The sequence below is a fragment of the Nothoprocta perdicaria genome, unplaced genomic scaffold (genome assembly GCF_003342845.1).
Source record: "Nothoprocta perdicaria isolate Ctin4 unplaced genomic scaffold, notPer1 scaffold_146, whole genome shotgun sequence".
In the NCBI taxonomy this organism is placed as follows: domain Eukaryota; kingdom Metazoa; phylum Chordata; class Aves; order Tinamiformes; family Tinamidae; genus Nothoprocta; species Nothoprocta perdicaria.
In genome coordinates, this window is record NW_020454605.1 from 1,165,635 (window position 1) to 1,183,858 (window position 18,224).

At 52.6% G+C, this 18,224-nt stretch overlaps 3 protein-coding genes across 3 annotated transcripts in view; 2 read left to right on the forward strand and 1 right to left on the reverse strand.

Moving 5' to 3' along the window:
- The window catches only part of LOC112943368 (NADH dehydrogenase [ubiquinone] 1 subunit C2-like), a 3,406-nt gene extending 1,509 nt beyond the window's left edge, over window positions 1–1,897 (forward strand). Inside the window, exons 2-3 of the mRNA XM_026034512.1 lie at window positions 477–620; window positions 1,241–1,897. Coding sequence (XP_025890297.1) covers window positions 477–620; window positions 1,241–1,290 — 194 coding nt within the window. The 3' untranslated portion in view covers window positions 1,291–1,897. The remainder of the gene's footprint in view (window positions 1–476; window positions 621–1,240) is intronic.
- Window positions 1,898–3,259: 1,362 nt separating this feature from the next.
- On the reverse strand, window positions 3,260–4,169 carry LOC112943395 (thyroid hormone-inducible hepatic protein-like). Its single transcript, XM_026034544.1, has 2 exons — window positions 3,728–4,169; window positions 3,260–3,393 (listed from the first exon to the last, which is right to left on the reverse strand). The coding sequence occupies exon 1, from the start codon at window positions 4,132–4,134 to the stop codon at window positions 3,748–3,750; it is 387 nt and encodes a 128-aa protein (XP_025890329.1). The 5' UTR covers window positions 4,135–4,169; the 3' UTR covers window positions 3,260–3,393; window positions 3,728–3,747.
- Window positions 4,170–9,022: 4,853 nt separating this feature from the next.
- LOC112943396 (thyroid hormone-inducible hepatic protein-like) lies at window positions 9,023–9,929 on the forward strand. The gene is made up of 2 exons (XM_026034545.1): window positions 9,023–9,461; window positions 9,796–9,929. The coding sequence occupies exon 1, from the start codon at window positions 9,055–9,057 to the stop codon at window positions 9,439–9,441; it is 387 nt and encodes a 128-aa protein (XP_025890330.1). The 5' UTR covers window positions 9,023–9,054; the 3' UTR covers window positions 9,442–9,461; window positions 9,796–9,929.
- Window positions 9,930–18,224: the final 8,295 nt, after the last annotated feature.

Below are 18,224 nucleotides of genomic sequence, written 5' to 3' on the forward strand. Positions count from 1 at the left end.
GTAGAAGGAGGTTGTATGGGGGGGATCTATGGGGACTGGGAGGGCTGGGTGCACCCTGGGGTGAGGGGCTTGTTGAGGGGATGGAGGGTTTGCTGGGGGGGGGAGGATAGGGAGGCAGGGATGGGGGTTGCCAGGAGACGGGAGCCTCGGAGGGGCGTCCTTGGGGAGGCTGGAGCGGGGAGGCTGGTGAAGGGACATATAGGGGGTGATTGGGGCGGGCTTGAGTTCTATGGGGTGAAGGGGAGGGAAGGGGCATGTCTGGGATTGGGGGTGATTTGGGGTGACCCACAGTGAGGGGCCTGTTGAAAGGGTAAGAGATTTGGGGCTGAGGGAGCTCAGAGAGAAGTGGGGCAGGGGAGCTGGCACACTGCAGCTCCCCCAGCTTCGCTGTTGCGAAGGGGTTGGTCTTTTGGGTGGGATTTTATTTTATTCCTGGTTTTATAGCGATGGCTTTGAACTGTCTCGTCATAACCCAGGTGTCCACCGCCAGATCCTGTTCACGACGGTGGGCTGGTTTGTTGGGTATCACCTGATCAAGCACGCGGAATACGTGCACGCAAAGCGCGACAGGGAGCTCTTCGAGTATGTGAGGCAGCATCCCGAGGACTTTAAGATAAAAGGTATAGTGAGCTGTTATTTTAAGAAAGCCCTTGATATGCCATAATTAGTGCTAAATAAGGACTAATATTTATCATTATGTTGCTGTGGTACTGATCAAATCCATTCTTCTCTGGCGAGTCTGACATACTTTGCACAAGTCTGGAAACTTGTGATATATAAAGAGGGACATAAATAGGTGATATATAAAAAAAGGGACATAGAGAGGTGATATAAAAAGAGACATTCTCACTCAGCCAACCAGCTGCCTTGATAACCCTCTCTTGTGAAAATCTTATTTTAATATAAAAATTGCAGAGCCACAACAGACCAAATTCATGCCAGTGAAAGAGAAGCAATGAAAGTAAAATTTTTCACTGGGTTGTGTCAGCAGATAGTCTGTAGAAATAACACTGAAGAACAAGCTCCATTTACTGGTATCTGCAAAACCCTATGAAAAGGAAGAGAAATTTCCTACTCAGTTTCTGCATCAAGTTAATAGTTCACTGGACATAGCAGGAGACAAATGTTTGGTGACCTTGTTAGCTTTTTCTAATAAAAAAAAACACCCTTTTCTATTTAAGATTTCAAAATCTACCTCAAATATTATTTTTTTCCCCTTTCCATTCTTTGCCTTTTGCAGAAAAGAAGAGAATAGGAGAGCTTCTGGAGGATTTCTATCCCATTCGCTGAAGATTTCTTCAGCAGCTACGAGCCTCTGTCACCACATGCAGAGCATCAAACCGGCTCCGTACTGCTAACTTGAACAAGCTCTACCTTAGTAACATTCAAGTGCACGTGGCTAGGATAAAAATGGTTATGCATTTTCATTTAATTAAAATTATGATTAAATACACAGTGTTTCATTATTCTTTGCTTTGACATTATATCATCATAGTGTGTGTAACATTGATATTTCTGATAAGGTAGTAGTCTCAGTTCATCCCTTTTTCAGTTAATTGTGAAGATGGAATATTGTTTATGCAGAGTACATTTAAAAAAAATGGACGGGTAAATTCCTGCTTTCTGTTACTCACTAGCTTTTTTCCTAACTTTTGAGCATACTCCAAACCAGCCCTGCAGGACAGTGTAGTGGGATCAAAGCCAGAGGTTGCCTGTAAAGAAGTTCTGTACCACCAGGGGCAATATAGGCTCTCCATAATTGATTCCCTTTATGTTTTGCTTCCTCATTTTGCTTTTTCTTGGCTGAGGAGGAGGATCCAGGCTTTCCATTTCCCAGCTTGGTTTGTGGATTCTGAATCTACATCTCTTGAACCCCAGTGTTTTGCAGACATGCTGGAGAGCTACAGTTCTGAATTTCACTTAAGGAGTGAAGTGCTCAGTGCATGTGAAGGTCACAATGCTTCCAAATGTGTTTAAATGCTTGAGTCTGAAAATACAGAAATGTAAAAATGTTGAGACTGTTCTAGTGTCTTTAAGCAAAGTCAGCAATGCATCCCCAAGGAAAATTCTGAAAGTGATCTTGAAAACCCTGTAAAAATTCTAGTATCTTCATAGATTTGTATCTCCTCCTTCCCTTTTTTTGTTACTGGGTAATGACTGTCCTAACCTACCCTTGCTCAGCTATGGTTTCAATAACGGAGTGCAGTTTTGGAGGAATAGGAGAGGAGCCCTGGAACAGAGGGAAGTTGTGGAGACTCCTTTTCTGCAGACCTTCAAAACTCACCTGGATGCAACCGGGTGCCCCTGTTCTGGGTGTCCCTGCTGGAGCAGGGGGTTGGACTAGGTGATCTCTAGAGGTCCTTCCAACCTCAACCATTCTGTGATTCTGTAATCAGTTCAGAACAAGGTCTCCAGCTTCTGTTGCAACCATTATCAAAGTTTCTTTGTCAGTTCAAATTACCAACCTGAATTTCTAAATACAAGGTGCTTTGGTCCAAGATTCCTCCACTGCTGCTGCATTCCCTAGTGTACAACTTCTACCCAGGGCAGCTCTTTGCACTGTGCACTGGCCAGGGGTACTTTCTCAAGGGCTTTTTTTTTGGAAGGAAGCTTGCACGGGCCAGAACCCTTAGGAGCTGAAGCTGTTCGTGCCCTGTGAATGCAGCTGCTTGTCCAGCTCCATTATCCCATCCCATCACTCGTGCGTTAGAGGTGCTGCTGGAGCAGGGGTGAGTGTCCTTGCTGTAAGAAAATAGGTGACCCTCAGCTCCAGAATACCTAATGTCCCAGGATCCACATGCCCATGAGGAGATGAGCCTGTGCAAAATGAGTGCGAGAAAAGGACCTGTCTCTCTCCACCATGGGAGCTGAGAAGGCGCCATGTCCACCACCATGAGCTGAGGCAGCCCTGCTAGAGGAGAATCCCATCCAGGGCCAGCTCTGCTGGGTCAGCACATGGGGACACTGGTATCTACTGTTGAAGAGCAGGCTTCCCCTTCCCTGACCTCGGGGGAAGCTTCAGACCGGGCTTCAGCCAAGAAAAAAGCACCACCACGACACAAATCTTCAAGGCATTTCTTTTATTGTCAAGGAGTGGGGGAAAGTCCAGCCCAAGTCCAGGTACCAGCTGGACAAGGGGCTCAGCATTTCCAAAGGGCTCTGACAGTTCTCAGTGCAATKGGRCAAGGCRGTYGCCTGCAGGTTGCTCTTTGAAAATAAAGAGGTTAATCTCGAGCCCGGGAGCTCTTYGGRTGGACCTTGGAGATGATGGCAGGTGTCTCTTCATGCAGGGACAGCAACAGGCGAGGAGGTTCTCCMAGGGTCCAAACCATGGCTCTTGTTCAGCACCGGGATGAGGGTGGAGCTGCCTCGGTGCATGGAGGACGAGTAGGTCTGTGGGAAGAGCACAGATGATGGGTGATGGTGGGATCCTCTCCTTGGTGACACCCACACCAGTTCTGCATGGGCTCCTGAGACAACCCCCAACACCCACCCAGGGTGTTTTTGTGCCCGGCTTGCCCAGCGAGAGACACAGGTGCCAATATCAACCCTCCAAGAYGGTCGGCATTGACCAGAAGAGGTGAATCCCCTTTTCATCAAGGAGACCTCAACCTGCCAGGAACTGGAGGGATGTCACAGCCGTGTCAGAGCAGTTCCCCAAGACCCCCTGGGCCCAGGACCCTGTCTCCCTTCAACCCCTTCTCCTGGTGCCCGCGCAAGCTCCCACCTTGGCGTCCAGGGCGCCGTTCACCAGCTGGGCTGCCCCTCGCCGAGGTTGATCTGCTCCAGGATCTGGCTGTAGCGCCGCGTGAGGGCGTTGGCGTCCCTGGCGAGGTGGCTGAGCACCTGCTGCAGGCCGTGCAGGTGGTGGGCAAGGCGCTCCTCCAGCTCCGCGCCCTCCGYGTGCTCGGGCGCCGGGCACGCGCCGCCCACGGGCGCGCTCTGCTCGCCGCCGCCGCCGCCCAGGCCTCTCTGCACCACGGGCTTCATGGCCTTGAGGAGCTGGTAGCGCTCGTAGAGGTCGGTGCGGGCGCCGGCGCCGGCCTCGGGGGGCTCCGCGAAGACGCCCCGCAGCAGGCTGGGGAACATCACCTCGCGCTCCATCCTCTGCGTGGCCGAGAAGTACTGCTCCATGGCGCCGCGTCGCCCGGCCTCCGCTCGCCTGCCCTCGCCCTGCGCTGCCTCTGCCGCCGCCGCGGGGGCTTCTTGTGCCGGGGCCGCCGTGTGGGGCGGCCGTCCCTCCTCCGCGCGCAGCCAATGGCCGCGCTGGGGGCGGCGGGAGCCGGGCTTGGCCATGGGCCCAGCTGGAGCTTGGCCACGCGGCCACCACGGGCCAGGCCTCTGCTCGGCCTTCCCCCGAGCTGGCGGCAGCCCCCGGGTGCCCGGGGCAGGACCTGCACACGAGGGCAGCTGCTGAAGGGCCCTCCCGGCCTGTCCTCCCTCTGCTCTGCCAGAGATGGCTGGGAGACTGCTGAGCTCCTGCCCCCCTCGCCTCGTTGCGTCTCCCTCATGTCCTTGTGCAACTCCTGGTGTACAGGTCCTGCTGACATTCCGTGAAACAGGGTTTCGTCACAACTAACACCGAAGTGACAGGTAGCAGCAGCCAGGGAGGAATTTTGAGAAAAAAGCCCTTGTCATTAAGCTGCTGTGTTAGTCGGGGTATTACCTGAGAACTAGGCATCTAATTACTAAAGTTACTATATATATTATATATTTATGTATATTTGTATATATATTTAGGCTACTTGGAAGATAACCTGATGGAAAGCAGATCTGTAGAGAAGCAACTGTTGGACGTGGTGGACGTCAAGTTGACTGTGGGTCAACCATGAACCCTCATAGCACAGATTGGCATTGGTTCCTCATGCTGCATTAGGAAGAACATGGCCAGGTCGAGAGGGCCCTTCTCCTGCAACCTCTCCTGCTGTCCTCTTCTCCTCGGGGAATTACAGACCCTGCAAGAAACTTCCTTGGTCTGTGCCTGCACTCTATGCATGGGGTGATATGGGGGCTCCTGGAGGGTTTTGCAGATCTTCAGGGCCCACTGTGTCCCCTCAAGTCCCCTTTCCACATCCCCCAACCTGCCCCGCTGCTGTGTCTCAGCTGCGGGAGACCCTCTCATCTTCTACTCAGCCTCGGTGAGGCCACATCTGGAGGTGTCCAGTTCTGGGCTCCTCAAAACTAAAAGCATCCAGCAAAGTGTTTTCAAGACAATGAAGAAACTGGAGAATCTTTCATATCAGGAAAAGAGGAAAGAGAAGATGGAGGGAGAAATCTTAACAACGTGTATAAGTGTTTGAAGGCAGGGTGTAAATACGAGCCAGGCTCCTCTTAGTCATGCCCAGTGATAGGACGAGAGGCAACAGGCACAAACTAAAAACAAAGGTAGGTCCCTCTGAACATTTTCACTGTGAGGTTGACCGAGCCCTGGAACAAGTTGTCCAGAGAGGCTGTGGAGTTTCCATCCTTAGAGCTATTCAGGACCCACCTGGGCACAAACCTGTGCCACATGCTCTATGTGTCCTTTCTTGAGTGGGGGATTGAACTAGATGATCTCCAGAGGTCCCTTCTAACTGCAACCCTTCTGTGATTCTGTCACTGGGGCAGAGGCTGTTGGGGAAGGTGGCCAGGTCTGCCTGTCTCGGCATGGCTGTGCAGCCATGTGGCAATCAGGCTCTATTTTGGGAAGGTCCCAGAGGCCCCTTTGACCTCTTGCTCCCCTTGGCTGTTTGGGAGAGCAGACCATGAGTATCCAGTGATGCCACGACACCCAAAAGCAGTGGCGGGAGAGCCAAGGGAGCTCAGGGCTCGGTAACCACCTCGTGTCTGGCCTCCATCAGGGTCCAGGCTTTCCCTCTTTGGGGGTCATCGGGGCTTGCCAGGAGGCCTGAGGTCCCTGTAATTCCTTGGTGCAACAGCAGTGCTGCTGCTGAGGATTTCGGAATTGAGATATTTGAGAAGTTCTGCTGAAGTTCTCCTGAAGCAGCTTCTGGGAGCAGTGTTGGTCCGCTGGTTTCCCAGGGACAAGGAAGGAGACTGCCCATCTGCAGTGCTGGGGCCTGATAGTTGTCCCTGATGGAAATGCAATGGTGATGAAACAACACACAGACACTCCCTGGGCCAGAGCTGGGCTAGGAAATGTTATTAGACATTGCTCAAAGCAGACGGCTGCTCAGAGTGAAGGCTGCAGCAACAGCTTTGCAGAAGAACTAGGGCAGAAGCCCTTTCTGAGGGTGCTGGGAGGAATCCAGCATCCCACCCTGAGGGAATAAGGAGAGAGAGGTCCAGGAACTGGATGTTTCGCCCACACAGTGCTGGCAAAAACCTTGTGGAAGAAGGGAGGAAGAGGATGGGGCCAAGATCTTCCCAAGGGTCCATCTATCTCCTGGCCCATACTCCTTGTCTCGCTCTTCCTGGAGACCCTGGGGAAGGAGGTTGAGGAGACTGGAAGGAACTGTGCATGGTGCAGTGTTGCTGCATTAGGACTAATGCTGGCATGGGAAATGGCTGTAGCCTGGGGACATCGATGGGTCTGTTGGACCCTAGAAAGCCCCAGGAGAAGCACTGATCTGAGAGGCTTCCTCCGGTGCACCAGCTCTATGCTAAGAGTGTGCCTGAGACACTCTTGATCCTTTGGTGCCATTGGAAAGGAGCCTGGCCAAGTCCAGGGTCCCAAACACAGCAATAGGGTCTATGCTGAGGTCCCTGGTGGATCGGTGAGCCATGGTGTGGGCTGCTGCTAACCCACCTGCCCCAGTGACACCCAGAAAGCACTGTGGGACTGAGGTGCCAAGGGGCCACCTTATGCAACCTTGGGTATCCCAAGCCCTGAGCTAGCCCTGGGCCACCAGCACCGGACACTGCAGACAAGGAGGCGTCTCCTCACACTATGGGGAATCATGGTCCTGAGCACTGTCCTTGACACCATCAAGTCTCTGCATGGGATGTTGGTTCTGTCTGACCTCAGCTCTCTTGCACTGCGCTTCCTTCTTCAATTAAATTCCCACCTCTGCAGGTGCCTGGGGAGTTAGCCCAGTGCTTGGTCCTGGGCATGGGTTTATGCATGTTGGGATGTCCCAGACACTGCAACCCTGGTTGACACTAAGTTAACCATGAGTGAGCAGTGTGCCCTCGTGGCCAAGAAGGCCAATGGCATCCTGGCCTGCATCAGGAGGAGCGTTGCCAGCAGGTCAAGGGAGGTGATTCTGCCCCTCTACTCAGCTCTGGTGAGGCCGCACCTGGAGTACTGTGTTCAGTTCTGGGCACCCCAGTATAGGAGAGATGTGGAGCTTCTGGAGAGGGTCCAGAGAAGGGCAACCAGGATGATTAAGGGAATGGAACATCTCTCGTATGAAGAGAGGCTGAGCGAGCTGGGCCTGTTTTCTCTGGAGAAGAGACGGCTCAGAGGGGACATGATTAATATGTATAAGTTCAGGAAGGGAGAATGCAGGGAGGAAGGGGACAGGCTGTTCTCACTGGTGGCCAGCGATAGGACGAGGGGTAATGGTCACAAGCTGAAACACAAGAAGTTCCGTCTCCAGGTGAGGAGGAGCTTCTTTACTGTTAGGGTGACAGAGCAGTGGAACAGGCTGCCCAGGGAGGTTGTGGAGTCTCCTTCTCTGGAGGTCTTCAAAACCCGCCTGGATGCCACCCTGTGCCACATGCTCTAGGTGTGCCTGCTTGAGCAGGAAGGTTGGACTAGATGATCTGTAGAGGTCCCTTCCAACCTTAAATATTCTGAAATATTCTGAAATATTCTGTCAGCACTCAGAGAGGTCCTGAATCATTGCTATGGATGGGGATGAGCGAGCACAGAGATTCCACAAATACAAGGAGGTCCAGGAGAGACATGTCCTTGCATGGCAGAAATGGGATTTTTCCACCTTGCTGGGACACCAGAAGAGACACCGTGGCTGGACATGCAGAAGAGAGGGCACAGCACTGCTGGACACTCATGGGGCTGCCAGGAGCACGGTGCTTGCTCGTGGTCTGCTCTGTGGGAGAGCCAAGAGGAGCAAGAGGCCAAAGGGGCCTGTGGGACCTTCCCAAAATAGGACCCGATTGCCACACAGCCCCACGGCCATGTCAGGACAGGCAGACCTGGCCACTTTCCCACCTTGGCCTCTGCCCCGGTGATGGGGACACAATGACGCCATCCCTGTGGCCGGGTCGTTGTCCTGGCCGTCAGGAGCTCGGCTGCACCGGGGCCCCATGACAACCCGGGTGCTCCAGACCCTGCCAGGACACTGCGATGGGGTCTTCGAGGGGGGCATCCCTGCACAGGCTGCATTCTGGAGTCGCCATCACCAAACTCACGGGCTCACAGAGCCCTGTGCAGGACCCTGGCCAAGCTCTACCACATCTCCAGTGGTGGGGAAACCGTGAGCCCTGCTGCTCCTGGGCGCTGCAGCGTTGCCCCATGTGCAGACACCTCAGTGCACCAGCTCACAGGGCTGTTCCCACCATGGTTTTAGGCTGTCTTTCACCAGCAGACCCCATGGCTGGAGGAAATCCCTCAGCAGGGGGCTATTTCTGGGCTTTGCTCATGTTCACACACTAATTAGACCCCCTGGTTCTCTGTCAACTCTGAAGTCAACCCAGTGTCTTGCTAACGGTGGGTTCTTTCCTAAGTGCTCCCGGGTTGCTGCTGGCTGCCGTCACCTCTGCGCTAGTGGCTATCAAACGGCGTTTCACAATCTCTCCGTCGGCTTCACGAGCCAAGCGTTGCATAAGGAGAGACAACCTACGACGGAGCGGGGCAGCAGCTCCGTTCAGCAGCTGCCCTCGTGTGCAGGTCCTGCCCCGGGCACCCGGGGGCTGCCGCCAGCTCGGGGGAAGGCCGAGCAGAGGCCCGGCCCGTGGTGGCCGCGTGGCTGAGCTCCAGCTGGGCCCATGGCCAAGCCCGGCTCCCGCCACCCCCAGCGCGGCCATTGGCTGCGCGCGGAGGAGGGACGGCCGCCCCACACGGCGGCCCCGGCACAAGAAGCCCCCGCGGCGGCGGCAGAGGCAGCGCAGGGCGAGGGCAGGCGAGCGGAGGCCGGGCGACGCGGCGCCATGGAGCAGTACTTCTCGGCCACGCAGAGGATGGAGCGCGAGGTGATGTTCCCCAGCCTGCTGCGGGGCGTCTTCGCGGAGCCCCCCGAGGCCGGCGCCGGCGCCCGCACCGACCTCTACGAGCGCTACCAGCTCCTCAAGGCCATGAAGCCCGTGGTGCAGAGAGGCCTGGGCGGCGGCGGCGGCGAGCAGAGCGCGCCCGTGGGCGGCRCGTGCCCGGCGCCCGAGCACRCGGAGGGCGCGGAGCTGGAGGAGCGCCTTGCCCACCACCTGCACGGCCTGCAGCAGGTGCTCAGCCACCTCGCCAGGGACGCCAACGCCCTCACGCGGCGCTACAGCCAGATCCTGGAGCAGATCAACCTCGGCGAGGGGCAGCCCAGCTGGTGAACGGCGCCCTGGACGCCAAGGTGGGAGCTTGCGCGGGCACCAGGAGAAGGGGTTGAAGGGAGACAGGGTCCTGGGCCCAGGGGGTCTTGGGGAACTGCTCTGACACGGCTGTGACATCCCTCCAGTTCCTGGCAGGTTGAGGTCTCCTTGATGAAAAGGGGATTCACCTCTTCTGGTCAATGCCGACCRTCTTGGAGGGTTGATATTGGCACCTGTGTCTCTCGCTGGGCAAGCCGGGCACAAAAACACCCTGGGTGGGTGTTGGGGGTTGTCTCAGGAGCCCATGCAGAACTGGTGTGGGTGTCACCAAGGAGAGGATCCCACCATCACCCATCATCTGTGCTCTTCCCACAGACCTACTCGTCCTCCATGCACCGAGGCAGCTCCACCCTCATCCCGGTGCTGAACAAGAGCCATGGTTTGGACCCTKGGAGAACCTCCTCGCCTGTTGCTGTCCCTGCATGAAGAGACACCTGCCATCATCTCCAAGGTCCAYCCRAAGAGCTCCCGGGCTCGAGATTAACCTCTTTATTTTCAAAGAGCAACCTGCAGGCRACYGCCTTGYCCMATTGCACTGAGAACTGTCAGAGCCCTTTGGAAATGCTGAGCCCCTTGTCCAGCTGGTACCTGGACTTGGGCTGGACTTTCCCCCACTCCTTGACAATAAAAGAAATGCCTTGAAGATTTGTGTCGTGGTGGTGCTTTCCTTCAGGCCGAGGACCTGCCCCTGGCCTCTCTCAGGCACAGGGAAGGGGAAACCTGCTCTTCAGCAGCAACCTCAGGCCAGATCCTGCTCCATCCCAGCAGGGCTGGTCCCAAGATAGGATCTCCCACGGTGCGGCATCTTGCCTACCCGTGCTAAGTACTAAGATGCTGCGGTAGGCATGGCCATGTGTCAGCTCTGGTGGCCCGTGCTGGCCCTCTCCTTGCACACATCTTACCCCAGGCTCATATCTTCTCTGCAACATCCATCCTGGCACCTACGCCTTCTTTGTGTTCCATCCCGATCCTTGCTAACATAGGGACCTGAGCTTGTCTGTGCTCTGCTTGGCTGGGGAAATGGATAGGATTTACCAAGATTACTGGATTCAGCACAATCCCCAGCTCCCGTGTGCAGGTGAGGGCTCCAGCTCCCGCCGTCCATGTCCACCAGAACTGGGGGGAGCGCTCAGAGCTGCTGCCCCTCAAGCGTGGGCGGCCGCAGGCAGCAGCGCTGCTGGGCTCCAGGGTGCAGCTCCCTCTGTAACGGGGGCAACGTGCCGCTCACCAGCGCTCCCAAATCCTCCCCTGGCACGGGGCACCCAGCATCCCTCACCGTGAGGGCTTGACTCCATGTAGGCAGTGGGGGATATGGACCCAGGAGGCTGCTGAGGACCCTCTCTCATCCTTGCACCATGACCTATCTTGGCTGTGGGGTGAGCTGTGGCTGCGGGATGTGCCCAAAATAGGAGCCTGTTGCGACACCGCTGCACGGCTGTGTCAGGACACACAGAGCCGCTGCTTTCCCAGCCTTGGACTCTGTCCCAGGGACGGGGACAGGATGAGGCAATTCTTGCAGCCGGGACTGTGTCCCGGCCAGTGGGAGCCTGGATGCACCGGGGCCGCGTGCATGGATGACACCTGGATTGGGGTCCTGGTGGCTGCACCCACGGAGGCAGGTTGGGAACAGCCCTTCCCACCCATGGTGCCTGACCGCTGTGCTGTGACCCCACGCAGCATGGACCCACTGCTGGCCCGGGATGGCACCTCTAGGCTCCCCTGTGACCGGGACCAGAACCATGTAGTTGAGACCAGCACAGCTCAGGACATCATTGACAGCATGGCTGGCAATAGAGGCATCTCAGTGGGCACAATGAACTCCTTCCTCCCAAAGTCAACTCGGACACCCTCCGAAATCACACAAAGTCCAGGGATGCTGCTGCCCTCGTCAGCACTGACTCTGTTCAGTTGCAGTTTGTCGTCTGCCTCTCCGAGTGATCCCAACACAGTGGGACATGCAGGTGCTGACTTGTAGCTGGACAAAGAATTTGTGAAGGATTCATGCGTCAGGCATTGAGTAAGAGGAGAAATGGGACAGCGCACGGTCGAGGGAGCAGCAGCTCAATGCACTTCTCATCAGCTCCAGCAACAGCAGCTCCTTCAGCAGCTCATTCAGCAGCACCCCTCATGGCCACGTCCTGATCTGTGTGCCACCTCCCAGATAGTTGTCTGTATTTGATGGAGTAACAAACTTTATAATTCACAGATTCACAGATTCACAGAATATTTAAGGTTGGAAGGGACCTCTACAGATCATCTAGTCCAACCTTCCTGCTCAAGCAGGCACACCTACCTATAATCATGTTCTCATCTTAGCAAGGCTTGATATGCAGGCCGTTGGCCAAAAGTGGACCTTGTGAGCAGGCCACACCATCCCTGAGCAAGGCAAGTGACCAGAGTAGGGATCACAAGAGGGCTGCTGGAGACCTTTCCCAGCACAGGGGGATCTTCTTGGCAGGTCCAGCTGTGCCCACGTGAAGGCTTTGTGTGGTTTGGGAGTCTCACCTGGGAGGCTGATGTTGCTGCCTCAGTGGAGGGGCCAGGAGCTCAGCGCTCTCCTATCTCCACAGCAGCAGCAGAGGGAGGACAGGCCAGGAGGGCCCTTCAGCAGCTGCCCTGTGTGCAGGTCCTGCCCCGGGCACCCATGCGCTGCCACCAGCTCAGGGGAAGGCCTAACAAAGGCCCGCCCCGTGGTGGCTGCGTGGCCGAGCTCCCGCTGGGCCCATGGCCAAGCCCAACCTCTTCCTGGGCGACTTTCTTCCTGTCTTATCCACAAATCCCAGTCCTCTGCTACTTCTTGATATGTGCTCTTACATATCTCTTTGTGAACGAATGACTGGTGCAGGTTGTGTCACTTAGAATAAAAGTCACTATGTGCACACCCCATTTCCCCCAAGAGTCCCCAGCTTTCAGGTAAGCAGTGTCTGGCTGCTGCTGTGCAGACACAGAAGTTCCCAAAGCTTACTCTGGGAGAGAAGGCTGAGTGCTGTGAAGGTCCCTGTGCTCCAGAGTCCAGGAGCTACCAGACACTCGAGCTCCAATAACTTCATGTTTTCTCTCTGAGGGAACCTGGTGTATGGCAACAAAATCACTGGCAGACAGAATGTGGACACTTCAGGTTTCCAAATGTCTAAATCTGAGATTCCAGCTAAAAATAACTTAGGTTCTTCTCTCTCCTGCTCTTGAAAGTACAATCAAATGTGACTTTCACCACTTGTACAGTAGGGTCTGACCCTTTGTGTAGACATCCTGTCCCACACCAACACTTATGGCTAACCACACATGTGAGTTAGGGCTAAGCCAAGTTTTGATCCTCCTTCTAATAAAATCAACACCATGGAAAGGAGATGGGAGCAACAGGAAACGTGAACAAGGTCTTTCAAAAATGTTAACCCCTAGTTCTGGAGAAACATGTGGCCAGAGTTAAAGATGTCCCAAACAAACTCTGTTGTTTATTCCCACAGAGTGATGCATGTCCCACAGTCCAGTGGCAGCTTTTCTCTTGTGCCAAATCCCATCCAGGGATGTCTTGGAGGACTAGAACAGAGCTTGGCCAGTTGCCAGCTGTGCACTCTCTTTATCATTGCACTTGTCCTGCTGTTGATGTTGACAGAAACCTCGCTGCTTCATGTCACCTCACTCCCAACCATGTATCTTTGCAGCAGGAAGAGCAGAAATGAGTGTTTTGTGTTATTGCTTCATAGAAGGCATTCATAACTTTGAAGCAATGTCTTTTCTTTACGTGCTCACAGGTCTCTGACACTGATAAAGTAACTGCTTCCCAAGGCTGGTCTGAAGTGAAACACAAAGCCCTGAACATCTGTGTCCTGTGTTTTCAAAAGCTGTTCTTTCTATACAGCTACTGTTCCCAAGCCCCTGCAGATGGGGCAAGTCTTTGCCACCAAGTCTAAGAAATATTGTACAGGAGTGGTCTGGGTTTCTCCATCAGGGAGTGGGAATTTGGTTTTACATTGGGTTGGAATTCAGCTCCAGTCCTGCTGAGTGGCTTTCACAGCCATCTCACAGTTCCCTGGTTCTTACAAGTTACAAACCCTTAGTGTGTTCATATCATCCCCCAGGGCTGGGAGCTGCAAGCTCTTCACCTTCCTCCCTCCACAAGGGGCACCATCAGTCTCAGGCTGGGTCCCACCACAGGTGACTCCTTCCCTCCCAGAAAGACACTTCACCTTTGGGAATGAATGTCTTGACTCAATCGGGCGCTAGAGGGAGGTGTCTCTTCACCTCTTTATCAGCCCTTTTTTTAAAGAACTCAACTGCTTTAACTGCTTTCCCTTATTTCTTCTTCTTTTTTTTTTTTTCCTTGATGAAAGAATCCAGAGATCTCAGAGCATCGACGCTGACAGGAGAACTATGACTATGCCATGGGTCGCTGGCTCTGTTTCTGTGCTGCCCTATGCTGCTGCCCATACTGGGCTCTGCTCTCCACATCTGCTCTACCTTGTGACCTGTTTATCCTTGAGACACAAACCTGGGACTTACTGGCTCCGAAACTTTCACTCTAAAACGTGCTGACATTCTGCAAATGGTTCACGCGTTCCTGTCTGTTACCTGGAAGCAGCTCCACGCTTTGTTCATGAGCCCCTGCTCACATTTCCCTGTGTCATGGGGCTCTGATTGCTGAGCAACACTGCAAAGCTCCACCACACTGTAAAGAGAGAGTGACAGAAAAAAAAAAACAGAAAATTCTTTTCTTTTAGTAAAACTCTAAAAGCATATAAAAGAAAATATTTTTAAAGTGCATTTCACAATTTAACAATGAAATGCTCTTCTAATCCACTCCCGCTAACACCCTGCCTTGGTTTCCTAATCCTTGGCAGATACTGCACTGAAATCAGCCCCACTTAAATCCGTGCACAGTCTCAAAAACACCTCAGAAGAACCGACTCTTTTATGATTCTTGCACAGAAGGACTCTGGTGATTACATTCTTCATACCCATCCCATGCCCAGGCAGCATTTTGTATTATTCCAATACTAAATATGACCTGTTTTGTGATGTCTTAATAGATTAAAACTGATGATAATTCTGGTTGCATTAATTCTGGTGTGCTATGCTGATCAGAAGAGAGTTGGGATTTTTTCTCAGGTCCTCTGCCAACCAGGATGAGATCTTTACCTTTGTTACTTTTAATCTTGTTTGATGCATCCTGTTCTCTTTGGGTTTCTTAGGGAAGACACTTTCTGAAAAGCACAGCACCATCCAGGGATAGGCACTGACCTGCCTGTCCTTTGGATGATTAAACCAAGGTACCTGCAAACTAATGCAAATGTGTCCACACACCCATCATTGGGTGTCCACACACCCATCACTGAAACAGGGCAGGCATGCAACAGAAAGCTGACCTTGTCATCTCTGTTGTAGGCAACAAGGCATTTCTCACAGGGTGAACATCAGGAGAACATCCTATTCCACCTAGTCTGATCTGCTAGAATGTGGAAAGCATGGGTAAACCTGAAAAAAAAATCACTTCTCTCCATTCACTGTGTGAAATAGGGTTTCACATCTAACTGCAGCTATGGCTTCACAGGGCCCCACAGAGCAATGCACAACCTCAGTCTGTTTTCTCTTGCTCTCCTTATTTCTACATGTCTGGCTGGCAGCAAAGGGTATTATCTGGCGAACCTTGCATTTCCTTTACTAGTCCAACCTTTCCTCTTCACCACCACCAGCCTGTGAAGAGAGGGCTGTAGCTCAGCAATAAGACTTGGCATAGACCTGCTTGTTGGGCTGCCAACCCACAGTGAAGTGAATCTCTCTCCTAAAAGGTTCTCCTGCTTCCAGCTAGACAGACAGTATCATCCTGATCTTGAACAGGAGAAAAACTAATGCAGAGGTGGGAAAACCTAATACAGAGGATGCACCCAGTCTTCTTCAAGATGAGGCAGCCAACTGAACGCACTCAACGTTGACACTGCTAGTTGGAATAATGTGTTAAAGGAAATGGGAATAGCAGCATCCATGTACTCTGCTCTACTCCACACCCTCCTTATGGCAGTGTCAGAGTTGGGAGGTAGCTCAGGAAGGGAAATCCATGAGAACATAGAGGAAGATCGACAAGAAGGGATCATTGAGGTGTCCATTCAGGCTTCTTGCCAGATCATGGCAAAGACAGTGGAGACTGAACACATGCACGTGCACATACAGAGTGGATGCTTCTCACAGACTGTAGACACAAGTCTTGTTGCAGGAAAGTCTATAAGCTGATCAGGATATAAGCAAGGGAAAGATGTGAATGGACATAAGATTCAGGAGAAGATAGTGTGGTTTCTCTGCAATGTGGGCACTGATGGCTTGTTGAGCTACTTTAACTGATGGTAAAATGAGTTGTAACTCTGTAGTCTGCTTTCATGGCAAAAACAAGACCCCTGAGCAACTCTCAGTGCCACCTATCAGTCCTGGCTTTGGTGAGGGTGCTTTTCCCCATTCACTCTGTCATACCATTGAGGACAGAACATGTCCTCGCTTGGCCAGGAGGGACTTAGGCCCCTCAGCAGTGAATGATGTCCTGGGGCTTGTTCAAAGCCAGTTCAGATAACTGCTAAGGCTGTGGGTCACACATTCCCCAAGTATGTGAAAGTGGGTGTAGCTGATAAACAGCCAGAAAGCCACAGGTGATGTTTGCATAAGAGAGGCACATAGCTGTTTAATTTAGGAGTGGCTCCTGGAGCGCGGAGCCACCTGCCAAGCTTTCTGGGTAGAGCAGGAGCAACCAACTGTTTGTTTTGCTTTGCAGCCTTATTGCACTTCATCCATCAATGCTAGAAGTTTCCCCATGTGCAGGTTTCCCCCTTGCTGTCTGCAAGTGGAGCACATGCCCAGGATTTGGCCATATGGACAATCTGGCAATGTCAGTGGGAGATGATGTGTCAACAAGCTCTTGGATCTCAAGAACTCATGACAGAGGCACTGCACCTCAATGCAAATTGTAGCCTATCCCCTTTGCTAGCACGTCCACTGCTGTTTAAAATAATCCATCTTGTGTCTTTCCATGGGAAGCTCCTCCGCAGAGATCCCCGGAGGAATCAACTTAAGTGCCCTTTCTGCTGTAATATCACACTATGGCTGGAGATCATCCATAGATCAGCTTCTCTAGGCAAAAGGATCAAACCAAAATAGCTTTATCTCCTCTAGAAACTCGGATGCCAGTACAAGAGGGAATGAGTGGAGAAAGATAAATGAGAGCTGCTCCATGTTGCCTTCCAGCTGCTTCCCCAAATCGAAACCTCTCATTTCATTTCCTGTCCCAACATCTGCTTTCTGTAACCATTTTATTCTCTCTTGGATTTACAGTGTTTATTCATATTAGAGCACAAAACCCAAATTTGAATGTCGTTTACCTAATTCTTCTAAATAGAATATGCCAATTCAATGTGTTAAGGAAATAAATCTGTTAAAATACTTTTATGGACAATACTGCTTTCCAATCAGATGCATGTAGCAGGGTAGAGCTATTCCAGTTCATTGTTATGTACATATTTATACAATTTTCAAAAGCACATATTGAGTCCCCCCAAAGCCATTGTCAAGTTATTCGCTGTTTGGCAGATAAAAGGTTCTCAGGATTATTTTGGTTGTTCTAATAATTCATACCATGGTTGCTTATACAAGGTCCAGGCACGGACTAGTCTTTTTATGCAAAGAGAGAGAATGATGGTCCTTGCCTGAAGGAGCTCACAGTCTTGGAAATGTTCTTCTATCATTAAAAAACAGGAGTTAAAGAAATACCAGCTTTTGAAGTGGTCACCAAAGAAATGTGAGGACAAGCAGGCAACCTGAGCAGAATGGACAAGTGGCTTGAGGCTTCTCTGTGCCAACTAGGAGCCATGAGAGGAATGGAGTATGGCTAACTGGTCCTTGCTCATTGTCTCTCTGGTGGCTCCATGACACATTCTGGCAGCCAGCCTCTCCAAGAGGTCTCATCACCCTTCCCTCTGAGGACAGGGAGGGATTTATGAAGTTGCATTCCCATATGAGGAAGATCTTTACTGTAAGGGTGACAAAGCCCTGGCACAGGCTGCCCAGGGAGGCTGTGTAGTCTCCCTCTCTGAGGGTCTTCCCAACACACCTGGATGTGACGGGATGTGTCCTGTGCTCTGGGTGTCCCTGCTAGAGCAGGGGGGTTGGACTAGATCATCTCTAGAGGTCCCTTCCAACCTCAACCGTTCAATGATTCTGTGCTCCAGTCATGGGGTTTAACAGCACTTTTAGCTTGTCACCTGGGTCCATCAATTAGTCTCTGCTGACTCACCGGGTGCTCAAAATACGAGCTGGAACAAGCACAGTCAGTCAGCGGCAGCAGCGTGGTGCCTGCTGGTCTGCACAGTCTGGGTGTCCAGCTGCCTCCAAGAGCTGTTCCAGCACACAATGAATGCAAAGCCCTCCCTGGGAACCAGCAAGGACAATGCCACCAGGAGGGATATGTTTTTCTAGTGGAAAGGCAGTGGCAACTATCAAAGGGAACATTGGGAACTTTACCCACCACCACATTGTGTCTTCCTACCCGGCCATTCCCCAACTCCTTAAAGAACCTGATAGGTCTACTGAGAAAGCACCCCCGGAGCTCTCCTTTTCACCACAGGTAGATCCCCAAAAGAACATCAGTTCATCAGGTGCAGCTTTAAAAAGATGAAGGATTGCAAGGAGCCAGGCCAGCTGGTGACAAACATAAAGCCCAGCACAGATCCTGTGTAGACATTCCAGCCTAATGAAGAACAAGTTTCATT